General features: G+C 41.0%; 1 protein-coding gene across 1 annotated transcript; it reads left to right on the top strand.

Moving 5' to 3' along the window:
* Positions 1–307: 307 nt before the first annotated feature.
* On the top strand, positions 308–25,203 carry LOC308408430 (uncharacterized protein; the record flags this gene model as incomplete). Its single annotated transcript, XM_080900660.1, has 4 exons — positions 308–494; positions 3,195–3,458; positions 6,352–7,161; positions 25,085–25,203. Exons 1-4 carry the CDS (start codon positions 323–325, stop codon positions 25,201–25,203), a joined length of 1,365 nt encoding a protein of 454 aa, XP_080756786.1. The 5' UTR covers positions 308–322.
* Positions 25,204–26,157: the final 954 nt, after the last annotated feature.

Genomic DNA, 26,157 nt, shown 5'->3' with positions numbered 1-26,157 from the left:
GACAAACATAGACATGACAAGAAGAATCACTAAAGCGCAGAGGAGCGACAAACAGCTGAAAATACTTAATGAAAAGGATTCTCACGCACCATAAAAAGACTCAACTTACAAAGTCTAACAGTCTTTTATTATCTGTCTGTATAATGTGACCAACATGTAAATATAAAGACCGCGGCCCTATGGGACGGTTGAGGATTGATCACGTGACACGAAAAGCGGGAACCGCTAGCTTAGACGACGTAAGCTTCATGTTTGATTTGCACTTAGCCGAGGACTTTAGTTTGGTGATCTTATATGAAAATATTTCAGTTGTGAAGCAGCAATGAGTTCAGTTCAGTATCTGAGAGAGTTCATCAAGGAGAGACTAACTGCTGTTGGTGAGGAAATCTTCTCAGAGGTTCAAAAAACCATCGTCCAGTATGAGGAGGAGATCAACCGTCAGCACAGACTGCTGGATATCAGCCGGAAACCCGACAGAAACTCTCACATCATAGGTATGGACATGTTTTTAACTCTGTGCTGTTCAAGCTCAGATTCTTCAGTGTGACTGACTTTACTAGAAGATGTTAAACTGGGTATTTATCAGTGCTGTGGGTCAGTGTCCAGTGATGGACTATGTTGGACTGGTGCAGGTGTTCCAGATCTACTGGCGTTTAGATCAACTGGCGTTGGTCGAACAGATGTGTGGCAGTCTTGCGTTTCAGGAGCTGCTACCGACAAATCAGCAAAAAAACGCCAAATGTGTCATCTGTGACACTTGTGAGGTTGTCTCAAACACACTCCGTCAGTCTTGATGCTGTTGAACAACAAAATGTTTAAAAATGTGGCGAGTTTACCTGGTGATATCCTCATGCGCGACGCGATCGCGAAAACAGCAAACAATTAACACCACGCCGATGTTGTTCACAGGACAGCAAGAGTAAACGATCGGGAGACTCTTGTCGTCGTTATCGTTCCCCTCGCACGGTTTATTTCTCCGATTTCAGCGTTTTTGCTTCACAACTAAAGCGAACAGTTTACTTTGTGCACTAACATGGAGTCGAGTCAACCAGCGCCACCTCTGGCCAAGTGCCACAGCCTACAGCCAGATCAACCTGTGACACACATCTGCACCACGTTTGAATTCGTGTCATGCACATTTGTACCTTTCAATTGTGTCTGTTTGTGCGTCATGCAAATAAACCTTTGAAAAGAATGAAATGACACTAATATTTCACTAGTGTTGTGTTGCGGGAATTGCCGTCTTGTGTGTGACTGGATGCAGTAAGGAGTGTATGTGATGTGTGTGTGTGTGAGCATGCGCGTGAAGGAAACGCGGGGAGCGAAAGAGGAAAAAGAGAGGGAGAGTGTGTCATGGGTAGAGAGGGCGACCGGGAGCAGCGTTCTAACGGGCTACTATGCAGTGTGTTTTCGAAGTGTGCAGTACTGTTATTAAAGCCTCATCTCTTCAGTACTCTCCGGTGCCTCGGCTGATTTCTGTCTGCCTCACTACTCCACAAAAGTGAAGGGAGTTAACCCCGAAGGAGGACAAACTTCGGCCCTGGAGGAAGCGTCTCCCCTCGCGTCTCCCGACCACGGTCAGGGGACTGACGGCGAGGAATGGTTAACAGTTGTAACATCACATGTCGTTAGTGTAGTCTGTCTGTGTCTTTTCTCTGCGAACAAACATTTTAGAGTTGGTTGTTATATACAGTCTGTATAAGTGTGGTTAATCTAATAAACATTTGTAAGGAGATGGCAGTTACTGTGAATGTACTGCAGGTGATTAGTAATAAACAGTCAGACAATGACTCTGACAATCTCATTCAGTCTTGCAGATCGAATGCACCTTCTGTGGAAAGTGGTACCACACAGTGTGTGTGGACTTTCCCTGTGCAGAAGGCGACTACAGATGTTGTGGGTGCTAAATAAACAGAAAAAACTGATCCCTGTTGTCTTTGCTTACTGATTGTTTTTAGTGTTGACAATCCACATTGCTGGGATTGCATCTGTCAACATGTTTGTGGGCAGATCTGGATGTATCAGGGGTTAGTGCAGCCACTCAGTCTCTACTCAATGCGATCATAGCAGCAGGTGCAGATGTGTGTCACAAGTTGATCTGGCTGTAGGCTGTGGCACTTGGCCAGAGGTGGCGCTGGTTGACTCGACTCCATGTTAGTGCACAAAGTAAACTGTTCGCTTTAGTTGTGAAGCAAAAACGCTGAAATCGGAGAAATAAACCGTGCGAGGGGAACGATAACGACGACAAGAGTCTCCCGATCGTTTACTCTTGCTGTCCTGTGAACAACATCGGCGTGGTGTTAATTGTTTGCTGTTTTCGCGATCGCGTCGCGCATGAGGATATTACCAGGTAAACTTGCCACATTTTTAAACATTTTGTTGTTCAACAGCATCAAGACTGACGGAGTGTGTTTGAGATAACCTCACAAGTGTCACAGATGACACATTTGGCGTTTTTTGCTGGTTTGTCAGTAGCAGCTCCTGAAACGCAAGACTGCCACACATCTGTTCGACCAACGCCAGTTGATCTAAACGCCAGTAGATCTGGAACACCGGTCCATGGTCACTGCTAGATTAGGTGTTGTGCTGTTTGGAATAACACTACCCTCAGCCGTGGTGAGAATATCCAGAATAAATCTAAACTAGTTTATATCATTGCACAAAACCAGATTTCAATAAATGATTAAATATGTTGACCGAAGTTTTCTGCAGTTAAATTTAAATATAGTTAACGAAAGCTCCTTTTTTGATTGACATATTTTGATTCATTTATTTAAAGTGTTTGTCGAACAGATTCCACTGTTGAGTTCATCGAGTGTCAGTTTTCCTCTCCAAGCACTGAGACAGAGCAGTAAAGATAAAGGTAGATCTCAGATATACAATACACATTTAACTTTAAAAGTTGTTACCAGACTTCTCTGAAGTGGATGACCTGTTAGGAGGCAGTAAGAGAGGAGGAAAGACCACAGAGGAGGTTCATGGCTGTGGTGAAGGAGGACATGCAGAGAGTTAGTGTGAAAGCGGAGCGTGCTAGAGATGGTGTGGTGCAGGCAGATGATCTCCTGTGGAGGCCACTAAAGGGGGCAACCTTTTAGGATGGCTGCCAAACGCACAAAGTGCTTTTTAAAAATAGTGTTTTCTGTTACTGTTCATCACATTAATGACCTTTTTATTGTGTTTCTTTTCTCCTCAAGACCCCCCACAACAACATGTCTGTGAGGAAGAGGAGGGTCTGGATGAGCAGCAGGTCTGTAACCAGGAGAGGAACTCCAGTCTGGACCAGGAGGACCCAGAGCCTCCACAGATTAAAGAGGAACAGGAGGAGCTCTGCAGCAGTCAGGAGGGAGAGCAGCTTGGACTGAAGCAGGAGGCTGAAGGCATTATTGTCTGGACTGATGAAGAGCGACTCACACTGCTGGAGACCATCTGGAAACCAGAGTTAAAGTTGGATAGAATAGGTATGTAAAATTATTATTGCTTTTATATTATTAAAATGAATATGACTCATGTAGGATCCTAATCACAGGTTAAAGGGTTTTTTTTCCTTTTTAGAAGCACAGAAAGAATTAAAAGTCCAATCAGCATGAATGCATCTCTTTTCTCTTAACATGTAACATTAAACCTCCACTTGGTATAAGTCAAAGAAACTGACTTGAGTCTGGAACCTAACTAAGCTGTTAGCTTAATGAAGTTTTATTGCCTTAAAGGGTTGTTGGTTGTTTTCTAAATACAGTATTTCCTCGATTATCAGGAGGGTTGTGTTCTGGGACCCACCACATTAGGTACGAATCAATGAAATGGAAACCATATCTTTTCTAAAATTATTTTTTAGATGTTTTAAGCCATAATAACCCTCCCTACGCTTTTTCAAACCCTTTGTATAATCTTAAAACATCTGTATGTGTGTACAGTACCGTATCTTATATGTTGGAGCTATTTGTTCTTTATTTTTTTCATTTTAAAATTTGTTTAAAGTTTGTTGTTAGTTGACTTATATTTTGGGGTTTATTCACAAGTTTTATTTGTAGGTTAATATTTGTTTTAATGTTTGGTGTGGTTTTGGTGTTTACCTTGTTAAGTCAGTCAGTAAGAGCTGTAGGGCCATTTGTTTGTATAAATATAGAGACTGGTATTGGACCAGCATGCACTGGCCTATGTTTTTTTTTTTTTTTTTTTTACCAGAGCAGGCGAAGCAGCAGCAGGAAGTAATAAAAAATTAATCTTGCTATTGCTTGCCAAACTGGACGAATAAGCCATAAAAACGCAACTTTCAAGTATGGATAGTGGACTGCTTTTGCCTGCGTACAAAATACAGGGAGTGCAGAATTATTAGGCAAGTTGTATTTTTGAGGAATAATTTTATTATTGAACAACAACATGTTCTCAATGAACCCAAAAAACTCATTAATATCAAAGCTGAATGTTTTTGGAAGTAATTTTTAGTTTTAGCTATTTTAGGGGGATATCTGTGTGTGCAGGTGACTATTACTGTGCATAATTATTAGGCAACTTAACAAAAAACAAATATATACCCATTTCAATTATTTATTTTTACCAGTGAAACCAATATAACATCTCCACATTCACAAATATACATTTCTGACATTCAAAAACAAAACAAAAACAAATCAGCGACCAATATAGCCACCTTTCTTTGCAAGGACACTCAAAAGCCTGCCATCCATGGATTCTGTCAGTGTTTTGATCCGTTCACCATCAACATTGCGTGCAGCAGCAACCACAGCCTCCCAGACACTGTTCAGAGAGGTGTACTGTTTTCCCTCCTTGTAAATCTCACATTTGATGATGGACCACAGGTTCTCAATGGGGTTCAGATCAGGTGAACAAGGTGGCCATGTCATAAGTTTTTCTTCTTTTATACCCTTTCTTGCCAGCCACGCTGTGGAGTACTTGGACGCGTGTGATGGAGCATTGTCCTGCATGAAAATCATGTTTTTCTTGAAGGATGCAGACTTCTTCCTGTACCACTGCTTGAAGAAGGTGTCTTCCAGAAACTGGCAGTAGGACTGGGAGTTGAGCTTGACTCCATGCTCAACCCGAAAAGGCCCCACAAGCTCATCTTTGATGATACCAGCCCAAACCAGTACTCCACCTCCACCTTGCTGGCGTCTGAGTCAGACTGGAGCTCTCTGCCCTTTACCAATCCAGCCACGGGCCCATCCATCTGGCCCATCAAGACTCACTCTCATTTCATCAGTCCATAAAACCTTAGAAAAACCAGTCTTGAGATATTTCTTGGCCCAGTCTTGACGTTTCAGCTTGTGTGTCTTGTTCAGTGGTGATCGTCTTTCAGCCTTTCTTACCTTGGCCATGTCTCTGAGTATTGCACACCTTGTGCTTTTGGGCACTCCAGTGATGTTGCAGCTCTGAAATATGGCCAAACTGGTGGCAAGTGGCATCTTGGCAGCTGCACGCTTGACTTTTCTCAGTTCATGGGCAGTTATTTTGCGCCTTGGTTTTTCCACACGCTTCTTGCGACCCTGTTGACTATTTTGAATGAAACGCTTGATTGTTTGATGATCACGCTTCAGAAGCTTTGCAATTTTGAGACTGCTGCATCCCTCTGCAAGATATCTCACTATTTTTGACTTTTCTGAGCCTGTCAAGTCCTTCTTTTGACCCATTTTGCCAAAGGAAAGGACGTTGCCTAATAATTATGCACACCTGATATAGGGTGTTGATGTCATTAGACCACACCCCTTCTCATTACAGAGATGCACATCACCTAATATGCTTAATTGGTAGTAGGCTTTCGAGCCTATACAGCTTGGAGTAAGACAACATGCATGAAGAGGATGATGTGGACAAAATACTCATTTGCCTAATAATTCTGTACTCCCTGTATTATCTCAGTACAGTAGTAGCTTGTGGATTTGTAATTGTGGGATGCTTGGTTTGTCAAACAAAAGGAATTGCCACTACACTATATTTTAAAATACTTTGCACATATTTTATACTGTAGACAATAGCCCAGCAACCAGACCCTGAACTTCAACAGATAACAAACTGATGAGCAGTCAGGCCGAAGCCTCCATTTCTACCTGTTCATGTTTATAAAGTAAAATCACTATGACGACCACTTTAAAGTCTCTTTCTATTGGTTTTCATTTTTAATTTGTGTTTTTGGCTTTGTGTTCATACCTTAATACTAAGAGAAAGATCATATGTGTGTCCTTATTAGGATAGGGATTTGTGTTGGTGTGTGGCAAATTAGTAGAAAATGGATTTCAGGTCATTTTCACAGAGAAATGTGAAAGTAATGAGAATATTCAGAGTTTACAAAATATTTTCACCCGTTTTTCTATCATTTTTCTCCGTTTGTCTCTTCAGACCCCACACAGCAGCAGGTCTGTGACCAGGAGGACCCAGAGCCTCTACACATTAAAGAGGAACAGGAGGAGCTCTGCAGCAGTCAGGAGGGAGAGCAGCTTGGACTGAAGCAGGAGACTGAACAAAAACTAAGCAGTGAGCAGCTCCTTTCTCACAGCTCTCCTGAAGCAGAGAGCCAAGATCAAGTAGAAAGTCAGCATGTGGACTCAGGATCAACTAGAAACATGGAGCTGAAGCAGAGAAGACATCACAGAAAGACAAGTCACGATCAGAGAGTAGACAGCACTCCTGTGTCAGACAGTCAGAGTAAAACTGAAACAAAGACAAATGTTTTAAAATGTGACAGCTGTGGAAAAACTTTCAACTCTGAATCCGATCTGACTACACATCGGAGAGTTCACACACGTAATAAATCATGTTGTTGTTGTTGGACCTGTAGGACAAAATTCAGTCAGTGCTTGAAAATTCACACAGGTAAGAAATCACATCCTTGTAGCACCTGTGGGAAGGAATTAGTTTCAAAGTCAGCACTAGAAGCTCACATAAGAACTCACACAGGTGAGAAGCCGTTTTCTTGTAGCACCTGTGGGAAAAGTTTCTGTCAGAAATCAAACATGGAAATTCATACAAGAACTCACACAGGTGAGAAGCCGTATTCTTGTAGTACCTGTAAAAAAACATTCACTCAGAACTCAACACTGCGATCTCACGTAAGAACTCACACAGGTGAGAAACCGTATTCTTGCAGAACCTGTGGGAAAAGATTCAGTAAGAAATCAAACATGGAAATTCATACAAGAACTCACACAGGTGAGAAACCGTATTCTTGCAGAACCTGTGGGAAAAGATTCAGTGAGAAATCAAACATGGAAATTCATACAAGAACTCACACAGGTGAGAAGGCGTATTCTTGTAGTACCTGTAAAAAAACATTCACTCAGAACTCAACACTGCGATCTCACGTAAGAACTCACACAAGTGAGAAACCGTATTCTTGTAGTACCTGTAAAAAAACATTCACTCAGAACTCAACACTGCGATCTCACGTAAGAACTCACACAAGTGAGAAACCGTATTCTTGTAGTACCTGTAAAAAAACATTCACTCAGAACTCAACACTGCGATCTCACGTAAGAACTCACACAAGTGAGAAGCCGTTTTCTTGTAGTACCTGTAAAAAAACATTCACTCAGAACTCAACACTGCGATCTCACGTAAGAACTCACACAGGTGAGAAGCCGTATTCTTGCAGAACCTGTGGGAAAAGATTCAGTAAGAAATCAAACATGGAAATTCATACAAGAACTCACACAGGTGAGAAGGCGTATTCTTGCAGCACCTGTGGAAAGAAATTCAGTCAAAACACACACTTAAAGAAACACATAAGAATTCATACTGGTTGAAATATTCATGCTTACAAAGTGTGAGACAGCTGTGAGTGATTTCAATGCAGTGAAAGCAGAGGCAGTGGCAGCTTGTCAAGTGTTCTAATCTCCCTCCAGTCTATTGGTGACCTCACTTAACATTAAGATAAATCCTTCTGTTGTGATTCTGTGATTTATAAAATGTAATTTTAATGATTATATTCAGTGAATATATGTTTGTTGTGAACAAAAAGCTTTTATATGAAATAAAACTTTGAACAAAATCTTTTCATCTTTCTTCATTCCAGGATGTCACTCACTTCTGAAAATGTGAAACTAATCTTTGGCTACGTTCACACTGCAGGCAAAAGCGCATCAAATCCGACTTTTTTGACCCTATGTGACCCATATCCGATCATGGTATGACAGTGTGAACGGCACAAATCCAATATTTTCAAATCCGATCTGGGTCACTTTCGTATGTGGTGCTGAATCCGATACACATCTGATGTTTTAGAAAGCGACTGCTGTTTGTATGGTCACGTCGCATTAAAGGCGTCTTTTACGTCACTGACACAAGACAGACGCCAATTATCAGCGCCGGAGAAGACATCGCGAACGCTTCCTGGCCATCTCGTGTGGATGTTAGTGAAACAGTTGGTAAGACAGCGTTGGAGGAACGTGGAAATTTTATTTGTACTGTACAATCGGCAGATTTTGACAGAAATCTGCAACTATCCTTTGAAGCACCGCTCCTCTCTAAAACAGCAATAAGGATCATTATTAGGCCATATGTAAATAACACAATAACTTTATTACTCAAAGCAAAATTGGGAAACGTAAAGTCCGAAGTCTTTATATTAAGGGCCAACAGTCAAACAATACGGTTTGCTCTGGGTCTAAACAGAGCGCGTTGTGTGAGACGTCTTTTTTTGCGCATGCGGGCTGCTTTGAGGGTTCACACTAGAGCACATTTGCTGTTGCATTTTATTTGTAGTGTGAACAAGCAGGCAAAAAAATTGGAATTGAGCATTAAGACCTGCAGTGTGAACTTAGCCTAAGAGACGTGTTTGGTTTTGCCTCATAAATCATTGTGTGTGTGTGTGTGGAGAGAGTTTTTCCGGAGGGTTAAATTGGGTGTTTTGCTAAAAAGTGATTCCAATGTTTCCATTTGTTTTGTTTTTTGTAATGTATAATGTCTTTACTTAAATTGTCTAATAGACTTTAGTGAGCAGGATTTGCAAAGGGGTTATATACAAAGTGTAAAAGTGTCTTTATGACTTTGCATTATTGTACCAACATTATAACCAATCCACTCCTTTTTGGCCACTTGAAATATGTTTACAGCCAGCTCATGCTTAAAAAATACATTTTTAAAGTCAGTGAGGTTTTTTTGGCTGGATAAACAAATGATATATAAAATTCACTTTGCAAATAACATAATTCAGTTTTTGACACCATCAGCTCTCCTTCACAGTTGAGTGACATCCAACTCTTGAATTGAATTGAATGAATGCTTTATTGGCCATATGCAGGTCGCCCCGCAGAGGAATAGGACACCCCCCCCCCCCCCCCCCCCCCCGACTTACACACACAACAAAGACATCACATGGGAATACAGTCGGAGATTGGCAGCATTACAGAAAAAAAACACTGAAAAAGTACACAACAATGGGAAAAGTACGAGAGGAAAAATAAAAAGAGACCTCTCCTCATGCTGGGCACCTATGGGAGGACAGCATGAGAACAGGAAACAAAAAAAACTCCTCTGCACAGAGAGCACATAAATGTCCACATCACAACATTGGAGCACGTGACAAGCCACAGGGGTTGGGTAGGGGGTGAGGAGTAATCCGAAGGAAACACAGCAGTCGTCCTGCACAGCGCAACCATTCCAGCGCGGCACACAGACCTGCCGTCTTCCCCCACAGGAAACAAGCATCGAAGGCGTTTGGAAAGAATAGAATAGAATAGAATTCAACTTTATTGTCATTGCACATGCACAGGTACAGGGCAACGAAATGCAGTTTGCATCCATCCAGAAGTGCTTTAGTGATATAGATATATTACAATATATATTGGCAATAATATAGATATGTGAGTATATTACAGAAATGGGTCTATTATGGTATGTTATAATGTACACGGTATGAAGTATGTTGTGAATATTCTATAACTATAAGTATGTACAGGCTGTAGTGAGTACAAGCTATGTACAGGATATGAACAGGATATAAATGTGAAAAACTATACAGAATATGAAATAAATAACTTTACAGAATCTGAGATATACAGCTATACAGAAATGGGAACTATGCAAGTTGTAAACAGTTGTAGGATTAAAAATTATCGAATGTACAGAATGATTATTTACACAGAGCTATACAGTAGTGCAGTTAAGATAAGTGAGGGTGTAGATAGTTTCTACAGAGGCTATATAAAGTGCTGGTGGTTGTGAGTGGTGGTTCAGTCCATGTTATTATTGTGTGTTTGAGGGTACAGTTATCCATTGTGGGTGTGTGTATGTTCAGTCCATGAGTTTAACGTGGGTCAGATGTCAGGAGGCAGAGTTCAGGAGTCTGACAGCTGTGGGGAAGAAGCTGTTCCGGTACCTGGTGGTCTTAGTCCGGAGGCTCCTGTAGCGCCTCCCAGAGGGCAGGAGGGTGAAGAGTCCATGTGACGGGTGACTGGGGTCTTTGATGATTTTCCCAGCCCTTTTCAGACACCGCTTCCTGTAGCCGCGTCATATAACGTGCGGAGGGCGGTGAAAGAGGCGAAGCAGCGCTACGGGAGGAAACTAGAGTCACAACTCCAACAGAGTGACTCTAGGAGCCTGTGGCGGGGACTAAGGACAATAACGGACTATAAAGCACCAACAACCGGTATGACGAACGCGGCCGTGACTCTGGCAGACGAGCTGAACACTTTCTATGCTCGCTTCGAGGCTGCAGCTAAGGTCTCCAACAATGCTAGTGTTAGCGGTGCTAACGGCTGCAGACAGGAAGATACTGCCAGCACCGGAAACGTGCTCGTCATCTCCGAGCATGAAGTAAGGAGAGCCTTCAAGAGAGTGAACACCAGGAAAGCAGCAGGACCAGACGGCATCCCAGGTCGTATCCTAAGAGACTGCGCATACCAGCTAGCTCCTGTGTTCACTGAGATATTCAACATCTCTTTATCTCAGTCGGTGATCCCCACATGCTTCAAAGAGTCCATCATTGTTCCTGTCCCGAAGAAACCCCACCCTGCTTCTCTCAATGACTATCGCCCTGTAGCCCTCACCTCAGTAGTGATGAAGTGCTTTGAACGCCTGGTCAGAGACTTCATCATTTCTTCACTACTGGACCCACTACAGTTCGCTTACCGTCCAAATCGTTCCACAGACGATGCCATCTCTCATCTCCTCCACACATCACTCACTCACTTGGACACTAGAAGGGGGAATTATGTTAAAATGCTCTTCATAGACTACAGCTCTGCATTTAACACCATAATTCCCTTCACACTCACCACCAAGCTGGAGCATCTGGGACTCAGCTCATCTATGTGTCAGTGGATCTCCAACTTCCTAACTGGCAGACCACAGGCAGTAAGGATGGGCGGACATGTCTCAGCCTCCACCACTCTCAGCACTGGAGCCCCCCAGGGGTGTGTTCTGAGCCCCCTGCTGTACTCTTTGTACACATATGACTGTGTGGCCACTACCAGCTCCACCACCATCATCAAGTTTGCTGACGACACCGTCGTGGTGGGCCTGATCTCTGATAACAACGAGACGGCCTACCTGAAGGAGATTAGGAATCTGGAGAACTGGTGCCAGAGGAACAACCTCCTTCTAAACGTCAGTAAGACAAAGGAGTTGATAGTGGACTTCAGCACTTAGCAGGAGAGGAACTACCAGACCCCCGTCATCAACGAGTGCCCAGTGGAGAGAGTGGACAGCTTCAAATACCTCGGAGTTCACATCACGCAGGACCTGTCATGGTCCTGTCACATCAACACCGTGGTGAAAAAGGCCCGACAGCGTCTCTACCACCTCAGACACTTGAGAGACTTCCAACTGCCCTCCAAGGTGCTCAGGAACTTTTACTCGTGCACCATAGAGAGCATCCTGGCGGGAAACATCTTAACCTGGTTCGGGAACAGCACCATGCAGGACAGACGAGCTCTACAGAGGGTTGTGCGGTCAGCTGAGCGCACCATCCGCTCCGAGCTCCCTGACCTGCACTCAATCTACAGCAGGCGGTGCTGGACCAAGGCCAGGAAGATCGTGAAGGACCTCAGCCATCCCAACAACAGACTGTTCTCTCTGTTGAGGTCAGGAAAGCGATTCTGCTCCCTGAAGACCAACACAGAGAGACTGAGGAGGAGCTTCTTCCCGCAGGCGATACGGTCTCTCAATCACACCACCACACAGTACTGACCCACACATATGGTTCTTACACACACACTGGACTTTCTGGACTTTGGTTTTGCACAACACTGGTCACTATATTCTTCATTTCCGGTTAATACTTGTACAGCTGCTGTTATTGTGTATATATTTATTTATATTTAGATTTCTTCATACATTCTTATATAGTTCTATATTGTGTATTTTGTTGTACAGTTATTTTATTTTCAACTTTAATTTATATATTTATCTTTATCTTATTCTTCCCAGTTAAATTTACCCTTCATTCTAATTTGTGTTGTACAGTTATTTCATTTTTCGTTTCAAATATTTTTATTGAGAGCAAATATCATGATTGTAATTTTTACAAATTGACATAACATAGCTTATGCTCCTTTTTTTCTCTAAACTAACAAAGCAAATAATTAAACAACACCAACAACAAAAAAAAAAAAAAAAAAAAAAAAAAAAAACCCGCAGTCACCCATAAGGGGTCCCAATACCCCGGCTGTCGGCAAAAGGGAAGAGAAACAAGTAAACAAAGTTTTATATTTTCCCAAGGTATATAAGTAAAGGGTGCCAGATTAATTCAAACTCTTTTACATTGTCATTCATACTATATCTTATTTTTTCAAGGTGAAGAGTGTTTATAAGTTCAGTAAGCCACATTTTTAATACAGGAGTCTCATTGCCTTTCCAAAGCTGCAGGATCAATTTCTTTGCAATAATCAAAGCATATGCCATAAACCTTTTTTGAGAGTGTTGTAAATTTTGTGTTTCGTTGGAAATCCCAAAGATGATTACTGTCGGATTTGGTTCAATCTTACTTTTAAAAATATTAGACATATAAGTAAAAATATCATACCAAAAACCCTGAAGCCTTGGACATAGTGCAAAACAGTGTAACAGATTTCCATAGTGTATCTTGCATTTTTCACAGAGGGGGGAACACTCTGGATACATTTTGTGAAGTTTTTCCCTTGAATAGTGTAGTCTGTGTATAATTTTGTACTGAATTAAACAGTGACGGGAATTAATAAAAGGCGTATTTATGTTGTGTAAGGCCTCCTGCCAGAAATCTTCTGATAGGAGAGTCCCAAAATCTTTTTCCCACTCCTCTTTGATTGAAGTAGTTGAAGGTATACTCATCTCCTGTATTGAATTATAAAATAATGAAATTCTCTGTTCAAACCCCCTTCCATCACTAAGACATCTGTCCAAAGGATCGGACGATATGTTTTCAAATTGTGGCAGGTATGTACGGATATAGTCTCTTAGTTGAAGATATCTAAAAAAAATGACTGTGAGGCAATCCAAATCTATCTTTTAAATGTTGGAATGACATAAAAGTATCATTTAGGTATAAATCTTTTAATTTACAAATTCCCAATTCCTGCCATATATTGAAAGCTCCGTCTACACATGATGGAAGGAAAGAGGGGTTAGCTGTAATAGATGTACACATTGATAGTTTTTTCAATTTGAAGTGCTTAATTATTTGTCTCCAAATTTGTACGGTATTATAAATCACTGGATTCGAATTGTAATATGAGTTTGTCAAAAGAATAGGAGAGAGTAGTATTCCACCAACACAGTAAGGAAGGCAATCCTCCCGCTCCATCTGTAAGCCGTTAGGGAGTATTGCTGTGTCATCCAATAGAAGGGAAATTATTCTTAAATTTGATGCCCAGTAGTAGTACATAAAGTTAGGTAGTGTAAGTCCACCAAGGGATCTATGTTTGCATAGGTGGTCTTTTTTTATTCTATGTGTTTTGTAATTCCATATAAATGGCATAATGATGGCGTCCATCTTTTTAAAAAAAGATTTGGGCAAGAAAATTGGGATGTTTTGAACCAGATACAAATACTGCGGGAGGAATACCATTCTTATTGAATTCACTCTCCCTATTAAAGAAATAGGAAGTGTCCTCCAGTACTGAATGTTATTTTTAAGTTTCTCCAGTAAGGGAAGAAAATTCTCTTTCATTAGGGAGCTGTATTTTTTTGGTATTGTAATGCCCAAGTAAGTGATTTTTTCATAGGATATTTTAAATGGGAGAGATGTAAGCCATTGTTTATTCTCTAATTTAATGGGCAGTATTTCGCTTTTTCCCCAGTTAATCTTGTAGCCTGCGAAAGTACTGAATTTATCAATCACGGAGAGAGTTGCTGGGAGGGATATTAATGGTTTTGTTATGTATAATAATATGTCGTCAGCATAGAGCGATATAGAATTAGAAGTGTATGTTGTATCATAACCGTGTATATCCATATGGGTTCGAATTGTCTGTGCTAAGGGTTCCAAAGCCAGGGCAAATAATAATGGACTAAGAGCGCATCCTTGTCTTGTACCTCTGCTGAGTTTAAACTGAGTTGATAATGTCTGATTTGTAAGAATTCTGGCTGTGGGATTATTATAAAGTAGTTTTATCCAAGAGATGAAATCTTGTCCCAGTTGAAATTTTTCTAGGACTGCAAAGAGGTAGGACCACTCCACATGATCGAATGCCTTTTCGGCATCCAAGCTAAGTATAAGTAGGTCCTGTTGTACCTTGGGGGAATAGATTATATTAAATAGACGTCGAAGATTATTAAAAGAACTCCTGTTTGGAATGAAACCTGTTTGGTCTGAATGCACCAATTTATCTATTACTGTATTAAGTCTACTCGCTAGTATTTTAGCCAGAATTTTTTGATCAGAATTTAATAGAGAAATAGGTCTATATGATCCCACTTCCTCCGGTGCTTTGCCTTTTTTTGGAAGTACTATAATAGTTGCTTCATTCAATGTTGGAGGTAGGGTGCTCATTTTGTATGCATGGTTATATAATTTAAATAGATATGGACTTAATTTGATCTTAAAGTATTTATAAAACTCATTCCCTAACCCATCAGGGCCTGGACTCTTGTTGTTTTTTAGTAATCCGATAGATTTTGTAATTTCTTCAATTGTGATCTTAGCGTTCAAAATATTGGCATTTGTCTGGTCTAACACAGGAAGATCACATTTATCTAAAAATTCCTGCATTTCATTAGGCCCTGCAGTGGGATGAGAAGTATAGAGGGATTCATAAAACTGTCTAAAGTTATCGTTAATATCTTTGTGTGATGTGACCAAATTTCCGTTACTTGTTCTGATTTTATGAATCGCTCTATCATTTTCTAGTTTCTTTAGTTGTCTGGCTAGCAACTTATGGGGTTTATCCCCAAATTCAAAATAGTTCTGTCTCACAAAAGTGAAAGTTCTATTAATATTAATAGATAATATTTGGTTTAGTTTATATTTTAGTGCACAAATAATATTATACTTATCTAAAGAAGGAGCCATTGCATTATTGACGTCCAGTTCGTGGATTCTTTTTTCTAAATTTAGCTGTTCTAATTTATTCCTTTTGTTCCGTGACGCTTGATATGATATTATATTATTATTATATATACAGTTATTTCATTTTTAACCTTAATTTATATTTTATTCCTTCCTAGTTAAATTTACCCTTTTTAATTTTTCATATTTATTTCCTATCTTATTCATAGCCTTTTCCTTTTTTGTTTTCTTTAGGTCACGAGCAGTTGTCCAAGCATTTCACTACATATCGTACTGTGTATGACTGTGTACGTGACAAATAAAATTTGAATTTGAATTTGAGATGTCTTTTATGGCAGGAAGTGGTGCTCTGGCAATGCGCAGGGCAGTTTTCACGACCATCTGCAACGCCTTCCGGTCCGAGGCAGAGCAGTTCCCGTACCAGACTGTTATACAGTTGGTCAGGATGCTCTCGATGGTGCAACGATAGAAGTTCACCAGGATGTCTGAGGACAGGTGGTTCTTCCTCAGAGTCCTCAAGAAGAAGAGGCGCTGGTGAGCCTTCTTGACCAGCTTGGAGCAGTTGGTCGTCCAGGTGAGATCCTCGGAGATGTGGACTCCCAGGAACTTGAAGCTGCTCACACGCTCCACAGCCGTCCCCTTAATGTGGATGGGTGGATGTGGGTCAGCATTCCTCCTGTAGTCCACGATGAGCTCCTTGGTCTTCTCGGTGTTAAGCAGCAGGTTGTTTCTGTCGCACCACTCAGCCAGACGATCCACCTCCTCCCTGTAGGCGGCCTCATCGTTGTCACTGATGAGGCCAATCACCGTGGTGTCTGCAAACTTAATGATGGTGTTGGAACCATCAGCAGGTCTGCAGTCGTGGGTGAAGAGGGAGTAGAGGAAAGGGCTCATCACACAGCCTTGTGGTACACCGGTGTTCATCGTGATTGTAGATGAGCAGCGGTTATCCAGCCGGACATGTTGGGGGCGGTTGGTCAGGAAGTCCAGTAACCATTTGCAGATGAGGGAACTGATGCCCAGGTCTGTCAGTTTCCTGATGAGTTGTGAGGGGTGGATTGTATTGAATGCTGAACTGAAGTCTATAAACAGCATTCTGGCGTAGGTGTTGTTGTTGTCCAGGTGTGAGAGGACAGAGTGCAGTGCGATGGAGACTGCATCCTCTGTGCTCCTGTTCTGGCGGTATGCGAATTGGTGGGGGTCCAGGGTGGGGGGGGGGCAGGATTTGAAGTGTGCTAGGACCAGCTGCTCTAAGCACTTAGTGATGATGGGGGTGAGTGCTACTGGGCGGTAATCATTGAGGAAAGATGGGTTGGAGTTTTTGGGTATCGGGACGATGGAGGTGGATTTGAAGCAGGCCGGTACCACAGCGTGGGCCAAGGACAGATTGAATATGTCTGTGAGCACTCCTGCAAGCTCCCCAGAACATGCTCTGAGAACACGCCCGGGGATGCCATCAGGACCTGCAGCCTTGTGGACATTGATCCTGCTCAGCACCGCTCCTACATCGGTGGGGGAGAGAGTCAGAGGTTGGTGGTCTGGCGTCATGTCTGCTTTGGTTGTGGTTGTGGGGTTCCCTCGCTCAAAACGAGCATAAAAGTTGTTGAGCTCGTTGAGGAAGGAGACATCAGAGGATGCGGGGGAGGGTTTGGTGTTCCTGTAGTCTGTAATGGTCTGGAGTCCTTGCCACATGCGTCGGGGGTTGGAGTTGGAGAAGTGTTCTTCTACCTTCTTTTTGTAATGGTGTTTGGCTTTTTTGATGCCCTTCTTTAGATTAGCCCTGGCTGTGCTGTAGGCGTGTGCATCTCCTGACCTAAAGGCGGTGTTGCGGGCCTTCAGGAGGAGACAAACATCCCGGTTCATCCAAGGCTTCTGGTTGGGGTACATGGTGATCCGTTTCTGGGTGGTGACACTGTCTGTGGTTTCGGAGATGTAATCCAGTACAGATGAGGCGTACTGGTCCAGGTCTGTGTGGGTGAACATATTCCAGTCTGTGTTTTTAAATCTGTCCTGGAGCACTGCGTCTGTCCCCTCTGGCCACACTTTAATTGTCCTCACAGCAGGTTTCACATGTTGGATGAGTGGTGAATACCTAGGTGTGAGGAACAGGGAGAGATGGTCCGATTGTCCAATGTGGGGAGCCTACAATGTGTGGCTTTGTAGGCTCCAGCCAGGTTGGAATACACAGGGTCTAAAGTCTTGTCTCCTCTGGTGTGGCAGGAGACATGTTGGTGGAATCTGGGGAGGACTGTCTTTAAGTTGGTGTGGTTGAAGTCGCCAGCAACAATAAAAGCAGCCTCGGGGTGTTTATTCTGGTGTTTGTTAATGGCTGCAGAAAGTTCTTTCATGGCCAACCTAGCATTAGCGTCGGGGGGTATATACACGGCAGTGAGTATGATCGAAGTGAGTTCTCTGGGGAGATAATAAGGTCTGCATTTGACCATTAAAAACTCCGCATTAGGTGAGCAGTGACTCTCAGTAGTAGTGGAGTTCATGCACCAAGCATTGTTAATATAAATGCACAAACCTCCACCTCTGGTCTTGCCGGAGTCATCTGCGGGAGGGGGATGAGTGCGTGCTTATCAGTGTAAGTGTATGTGTGTGCGTGTCTAGAGTTCAGCTGAGACAGTGTCCTTCGCTCTATCAGGCTAAGTAAACAGTCTGCCAGCCAACCCAGGTGGCCTTGCATGGGATGGGAAGAATAGTCATCACACAGTCGTTATCAGGGAGTTGTCTTGGTCGGCTCCAGCCTTGGGCCTGAGCAGCTGGCGCCGTGGTGTCCATATGTTGAATATTAAGATTATATGACAATAAAAACAATATAAAAGGAACTTGGGATGTGTTAAACAACTTAATTAAACAAGGATCTTCTGGAACATCATATCCTGAATATTTTACTGATGCAAATGGTGAAAATCACAAAAAACAAATTCTTCATAAATGTTGGCCCTGAACTAGCAGCGGACATCCTGTGTCATAAAAATGAAAATATCAGTAATATTAAATCAAATCCATTTTCACTGTTCCTCTCAGCTACAAATGAGCAAGAAGTAATAAATATCACATTAAAATGTAAAAGTAAGTCTTCAATGGCTTATCATGACATAAATATGTCTGTAGTTAAACAGGTTGTTCTGAATATTGCTAGTCCCTTAACATATACTGTATCTGTAATTTATCATTTCAGTCCGGTTGTTTTCCAAAAAATTGTGAAAGTAATACCACTATATAAAAGTAATGACAAACACAGTTTTACCAATTATAGGCCTATTTCTCTACTGCCTCAATTCTCAAAAATTCTAGAAAAACTTTTTAATTCAAGATTAGAAAAATTCCTTGAAAAACATCAAATAATAAATGTTGGTCAGTATGGTTTCAGAACACAAAGAACCACTTCAATGGTGATAATTGAGGCAGTAGAAGAAATTACTGATACACTGGATAAAAATAAATATGCAGTTGGTATTTTTGTTGATCTCAAAAAGGCCTTCGACACAATCAATCACTCAATTTTATTGGATAAATTGGAAAGATATGGTATTCGAGGGAAAGCTGGTAACTGGTTAAAAAGTTACCTAACGGGTCGGGAACAATATGTTAGCATAGGGCATTACCATTCAGAGAAACTTGGTATTACATGTGGTGTTCCCCAAGGGTCAGTGTTAGGACCAAAACTTTTCAATGTATACATAAATGATATTTTTGATGTTTCTCAAGTACTTAAACTCATACTTGTTGTGATATTTTGATACCATGGTAGCATTTACAGGATATTGTTTTATAGTGATATTATACAGGAAAACTGTTACTCAATAAGGCCCATTTACTAGTTGTTTTTCTCTTTCTCTGTGACCCAAGAATTAATGTGTAAGAATCACAGGATGGTACCTCAAGGTCGAAAATACCACAGAGATCACTTCCTTACTGTTATGATATTTTGATACCACGGTAAGCATTTACAGGATATTGTTTTATACAGGAAAACTGTTACTCAATAAGGCCAATCTACTAGTTGTTTTTCTCTTTCTCTGTGACCCAAGAATTAATGTGTAGGACTCACAAGCTGGTACCCCAAGGTCGAAAACACCACAGAGATGAGACCACTTCCTTACTCCCATCCTCCCTTTTTCTTTATCTCCTGGAAAAGGCTCGTTAAAGGCTAGGTGGTTCGTTTCAGAATTCACTAATGAAAGAACTCTGTATTTTATGTCTAGGAGTGTATTTTGCTGGGATGATCATAAATTATAGCTGAACTGATAAACTACACACAGGATACTTCTTTGCTCACAAGGCAGGAAGACGTTTCCTTATTTAGTCTGTACCGGTTTGAACTGGGAAAGCTGACACACGAACCTTTTTTTTCATCTATATAAACTGCTGTGTATCAAATAAACCTTTGAGTTGATTTGGGAAGGCAACCTGAAGCAGTCTGTGTTTCCTTGTTCTCCCAAGCTGCTCCCGGCGCTGTAACTAACCCAGCTGAACGGCATACCTGAGTGTTACTTTAAATAATTAGGAATCTTAGAAGGAAAGGACAAAACTCTGCTTATCGCTCACGCCACGGAGGAAACCCGGGACGGCAATTTCCTTCACTTACTCCCATCCTCCCTTCTTTATCTCTTAGAAAAAGGCTTGTTAAAGGCCAGGTGGTTTGTTTCAGAATTCACTAATGAAAGAACTCTGTATTCTATGTCTAGGAGTGTATTTCGCTGGGATAATCATAAATTGTAGCTGAACTGATAAACTATACAAAGGATACTTCTTTGCTCAGAGGGCAGGAAGACTCTTCCTTATTTGGTCTGTACCGGTTTGAACTGAGAATCTGCTGACACACGAACCTTTTTCCTCTATATAAACTGTTGTATTATGAATAAACCTTTGAGTTGGTTTGGGAAGGCAACCTGAAGCAGTCTGTGTTTCCTTGTTCTCCCAAGCTACTCCCGACGTCGTAACTAACCTGCTGAACGGCATAATTCTGGTGAATTTAAAGAATTCTGCGATTCAATTAATCTTACCCAGCTAGTCTATCTTCCTACCAGGCCAAATCTTAAATGCCCTGAAAAGTCTACATTAATTGATTTGGTTTTAACAAATGTACCTCATAAATTCTCTTCACTTGGTGTTTTCTGTAATGACCTAAGTGATCACTGTGTTGTTGCTGTTTGCAGAAATGCTAAAATTCCAAAATGTAAGCCACGCATAGTGTGCAAAAGGAATCTTAAACAATTTAATGAACAGGCTTTTCATCATGATTTGTCATTAGTTAATTGGGAAAAAATCGGACTATTACCAGATGTAGAGCTAGCTTGGACATATTTTAAGGAAAGTTTTATGGGAATTGTTAATAAACATGCCCCCTTACGGAAAGTTAGAATTAAAGGTCGAGAAAATCCTTGGTTTTCGCAGACACTCGCAGATAGCATACACAAGCGTAATAGAGCATGGGACAAGGCGAGACAAACAGATACTTCCACTGATTGGTCTGTTTTCAAACAGCTTAGAAATAAATGTACTTCTCTTATTAAAAAGGCCAAATCTGAATACTTTTTGTCTGTCACCACTGAGAACCTCAATGATCCACAGAAATTTTGGAAAGTAATCAAGTCTTTTTCCGCCAATAAAATGACTCAAACCTTTCCTAAATCTGTTGTAAAAGATTCAGTCTCAATTAATGATAAAACTGAAATTTTGAATTGTTTTAATGAACACTTTCTATCAGTGGGTTCCTTGTTTGCTTCTGCAGAAACTTTTTTAACAAATACTTGCCCAGAACTCTCTATGTTTTCTGGAGACCGTTTTAACTTTGTACCTTTTAGTGTTTATGAAGTGCATAAAGCTTTAAAGGCTTTGGATCACAGAAAACCTCCTGGTCCAGACTTGATGGAACCTTATTTTTTGAAGTTGGCAGCTGATTTTATTGCAGAACCACTCTCAATTCTATTTAATTTTTCAATTAAAACCAAAGAAATTCCAGCGGTTTGGAAATCAGCTTTCGTTTTGCCTTTATTGAAAGGAGGTGATCCATCGGTGTTGACTAATTATAGGCCAATATCAAATTTGTGTGTTTTATCCAAAATCCTGGAATCTCTAGTTTGTGACCAGTTGAAAGAGTTTTTGTACTCTAATGATATTGTCTCCAAATTTCAGTCAGGCTTCAGGAAAAAACACAGTACTAACACTGCCACTATGAAAGTGATAAATGATATTATTGTGGCACTTGATAAGAAATTGTACTGTGCGTCACTCTTTATTGACCTCTCAAAAGCTTTTGACACTGTTGATCATGCAGTCCTAAAAAACAGACTGCTCAGCTTTGGATTGTCAGAACATGCATTAGCGTGGTTCTCAAATTATCTGAAAAATAGAACCCAGTGCATTAAACTTGAAGGTCTTTGTTCTAAATTTGTTGCTGTCCACAAGGGGGTGCCACAGGGCTCAGTTTTGGGTCCCCTTCTGTTCCTTTTATATATCAATGACTTGGGTCAAAATGTCTCAGACACAAATTTGCATTTTTATGCTGACGACACAGTTATTTACTGTTATGGATCATCTCTTGCTCAGGCCATTGAAACTTTACAGAAAGCCTTTGTTGCTTTCCAGCATTCACTTATTCAGCTAAAATTAGTTCTCAATGCTGACAAGACTAAGCTAATGTTGTTTTCCAAGTCAAAGAAGGTCCCGGAGCCTATTGCAGTGGTGTCCACCCTTGAAGGAAATGTCATAGAGATAGTTCATGAATATAAATACCTTGGTGTCTGGATTGATGACTCCTTCACCTTTAAACCACATATAGAGAGACTAGTAAAGAAACTGAGACTTAAACTTCGTTTTTTCTTCCGTAATAAACAGTGCTTTTCTTTTGCAGTAAAAAAACGTCTTGTCACTGCAACCTTTTTATCTGTGTTAGATTATGGTGACATTCTGTATATGAACGCTTCTTCTTCATGTCTTCTAATGTTGGACACGATGTATCATGCTTCCTTGAGGTTTATTACCAATTGTAAATACCTGACCCATCACTGTGATTTGTACTTAAGAGTAAAATGGCCTTCTTTGGCCATTAGAAGACAGGGGCATTGGTACACTTTTATTTACAAAGCTATGCTTGGATTGCTGCCTCCTTATATTTGTACTTTGGTCACAAGGACAAATAGTGGTTCTTACTCCTTGCGCTCAAATGATCAGCTGCTGTTGTCTGTTCCCCTTGTCCGCACAGAGCTGGGTAAGAAAGCCTTTGTCCACTCTGCGCCTTTTTCATGGAACATGTTACAGAAAGACTGGAAACTAACTGAATTGTTGTCTTTAAATGTTTTTAAAACTAAACTCAAAGGCCTACAGGCTGCCTCAATAATGTGTAATTGTTTTGTGTAATTTTAACTTTGTTTGTTCGTATGTATTTGTCTTGAAATGTGCTGCCTCTTGGCCAGGACTCCCTTGAAAAAGAGGTCTTTGATCTCAACGGGACATTCCTGGTTAAATAAAGGTTAAATAAATAAATAAATACCTGAGTGTTACTTTGAATAATTTTGAATCTTATAGGGTAAAGACAAAACTCTGCTTATAGGTGCCCACGCCTCGGAGGAAAACCCGATCCACGGATGACCCGGGACGGAGATTTCTTTCAATACTGTTGGCAGATGACACCAACATATTTTTCAGTAACGATGATTATACTGATCTTGTAATGACCGTAAACAGGGAGCTAAAATTAATAAAAAAATGGATGGACATAAATAAATTATAATTATAAATTAATTATCATTAATTTAAATATAAATGAAACTAAAGCAATGTTTTTTGGTAATTTAAAATATAATATAGAATTACCAATTGTCATTGAAGGTGTACCAATTGATAATGTGAGTGAAAACAAGTTTTTGGGAGTCGTAATTGATAATAAAATTTCATGGAAACCCCACGTCAGACACATAAAAACCAAAATTTCCAGAAGCCTCGCAGTTTTGAACAAAGTGAAACAATTCCTTGATAAAGATGCACTTCGTACTCTGTACTGTACCCTGGTTCTTCCATATCTTACATATTGTGTGGAAGTGTGGGGAAATACATATAAAAATACAACTAATCCATTAGTCACAGTACAGAAACAAGCACTGCGTATTATTCACAAGGCTGGTTATCTAGATCATACTCACAAATTCTTTCTTCAGGCAAAGTTACTTAAATTCCAGGATCTGGTTAATTACAATACATCCATAATTTTGTATAAAGCTTTTACTAAACTTTTACCGGCAAATTTACAAACTAGATTTGAAATTCGAGAAAACTTTGCAATCGCGTGAACTGTGTATAGAGAGCGACAGCACTGATTGGTGAGTGATGATAATTTGCGCACCAATTCCTCTGACATCGTCTTATTAATCGTTAGCTTACTATGCAAACATGACAAGTGAAATCTCCCGCAGCTTAAACATGTGAGAGGTTGATCGCGCAGAGAATCGCTGAGCTTATGTGAGTGTGTGTGTAAAAGCAGCAGGATATATATTTCAGTTCTGCTGAGCCAAATAAGACAGGTCAGGGTGAAGAAGTGACAGCCAAAGAAAAGCTTACCACAAAACGGAGAAGTTATGACAAATAAGGCAAAAAGAAAGTGCAGCTTTATGGTTTCATGGACAAAATAATTTCTGTGGCTGCGATATGATGAGCTAAATAACCAGGGGTGCACATAAGTGGTCCGCAGGTGCGCATTCGCTGTCAAAATAAAACACACGCACAAGGGTTAGGGTTAAATTTAAAAACTGTACTTTTGAGTTAAAATATATATTTATAATTTTAATAAATGACAAATTAAAAAGGCATGAACATTTTATTTTGTATCGAAAAAATATCGAACCGTGAATTTTGTGTATCGTTGCACCCCTATATTCTACCATATGCAAACTTATATCACTAAAAGATTATACTGACTACTAAATACAATTTTCCATTGACATTCCCTCCTGTTGTCAGTAAAACTAAAAGTGAGATACCAGTTTGTAACATCTTGTTGTACATTTTCAGTCACATCGTCATTAATCACACAAAGTCTTCATGTTCCAACAGGTCGGGGTCATTATCATTATCACTTGTCATGGCTATGTATGCAGCAACAGTAGAAAATATTATGTAGTTAATCATGAGTTTTAGACATGGCAATATACACGTTACAAAGACACAACATAAAAGTAAAAATATCCCAACTCCGATGAGTAGTCTTTTTAGCACCTGTAACCAGGAGTCGGTGTAGAGCCAAGAAAACCACTCACTTGTATCACTTACATAGTCCTGATTTTGGGCCTGCTGGATCTGTCTCAAAGCATTCAGGGCGTCAGTCATGTTTAATGAGTGTGCATCTTCTTTATGTAAGTGCAGCATGTGTTGTTGAAGAGGACACAAAGTCCCCTTTCTCTGCTAGTATCATAGAGTAGTTCTTCCCTGGGAATTGGTCCAGGAACATATATAGTGTGGGGTATGTTGCCGTGCTGGGTAGATGGGAACAGACATAATAGTCTGTATTTGCCGATTCTGCTTTTGTTCTGTCGTGAATATAACGGTACCAGGCATTGTTCATCCACGGATGGATGTGGTCTTGCGTCATGTCTCTTAGGTGAGAGTTGTCGTGTGTCAGTCTTTTCTGCCTTTCTCCTGGTTCAGCTGCTGTTTGCGTCAGCTGGGGTTCTGTATGGGTGAGCGTCGTAGTCAAGGTAACCAAGAGGGTCCACCTTCCCATGGTTGCACACAGGTCCGTCACGCCTCGCACTTGGTTGCCCTAGAGTTGATCAGAGGCTGGAGGTTGAAGTGCGAGCTTACCCTACGGGGGCTCAATCAGCACTCCCCCCTCACCACTGAAACAACCAAGTGTGAGATTTCTCTATTGTGCTGTCTTGGGGGTGCCGGGGTTTCCTGGGACCTCAACATTTTTGCAGTGGCTCTGATATATCCAGGAGGGTCTCTCTGCTATTTTGCAGGCAGTTGAAATGGTCAGAAGCACTTGAATTGGCCTCTATCAACTCCCATCACCTCACTTCAGGCCTTCATCCTGCGATAGGAATACTTATGACTCTTCTACTGTCATCCTCTGCAGAAAAACCTCTCTGTGGAAAGGGTGCTGGGTCCAGTTATCTTACTGCTGTTATGATCCCAGCAGTCTTCAGTGTGTCATCGTATGCATAGTACAGTGACACAGCATTAGGTGATGTTCATAGGAAACTGCTGTTATCACCACCATAGCTTCTGGTTCCTGTGCTTTCACAGAATCATGATGACATTGTTAAGGTTCAAAATATTGGGGATGGAGACAAGAGAAAAAACCACAATAACAACACTGGTCCGGCCGGGTTGAGTCAAACGATGATTTAATGATCACACACGTGGGAGATGGACACTGATGCAGACAGCCTCAAAATCTCAAAATGGTGGAGCATTGCTCAAACTTTTATAACCTCTGGTGCCTCCACCTTATCATAAAAAGCCTAAACATTCACATGCTCTCTCTCACACAGCGCCTAAGCTACGACCTTGGCTCCCTGTTTATCTGCTCCTGCTGAAATGGGGCAGAAAACTCCAGCACACTCTGTTCTCTTCTACTCAGACAAATTAGACAATAACCTTCTGCGAACAGTATTTCTTATAACTCAGCAATATAATGCATCATAAAACAATATCATTCATTCACAACAAGTCAGCAATTTAATGTAATGCAAATCAGTTTAACTAATGCAATAGTT

This window comes from Rhamphochromis sp. 'chilingali' (assembly GCF_963969265.1).
Source record: "Rhamphochromis sp. 'chilingali' genome assembly, chromosome: 1".
NCBI lineage: Eukaryota > Metazoa > Chordata > Actinopteri > Cichliformes > Cichlidae > Rhamphochromis > Rhamphochromis sp. 'chilingali'.
Note: the sequence above shows the minus strand (reverse complement) of the source record. Positions and strands in the feature narration are given on the sequence as shown.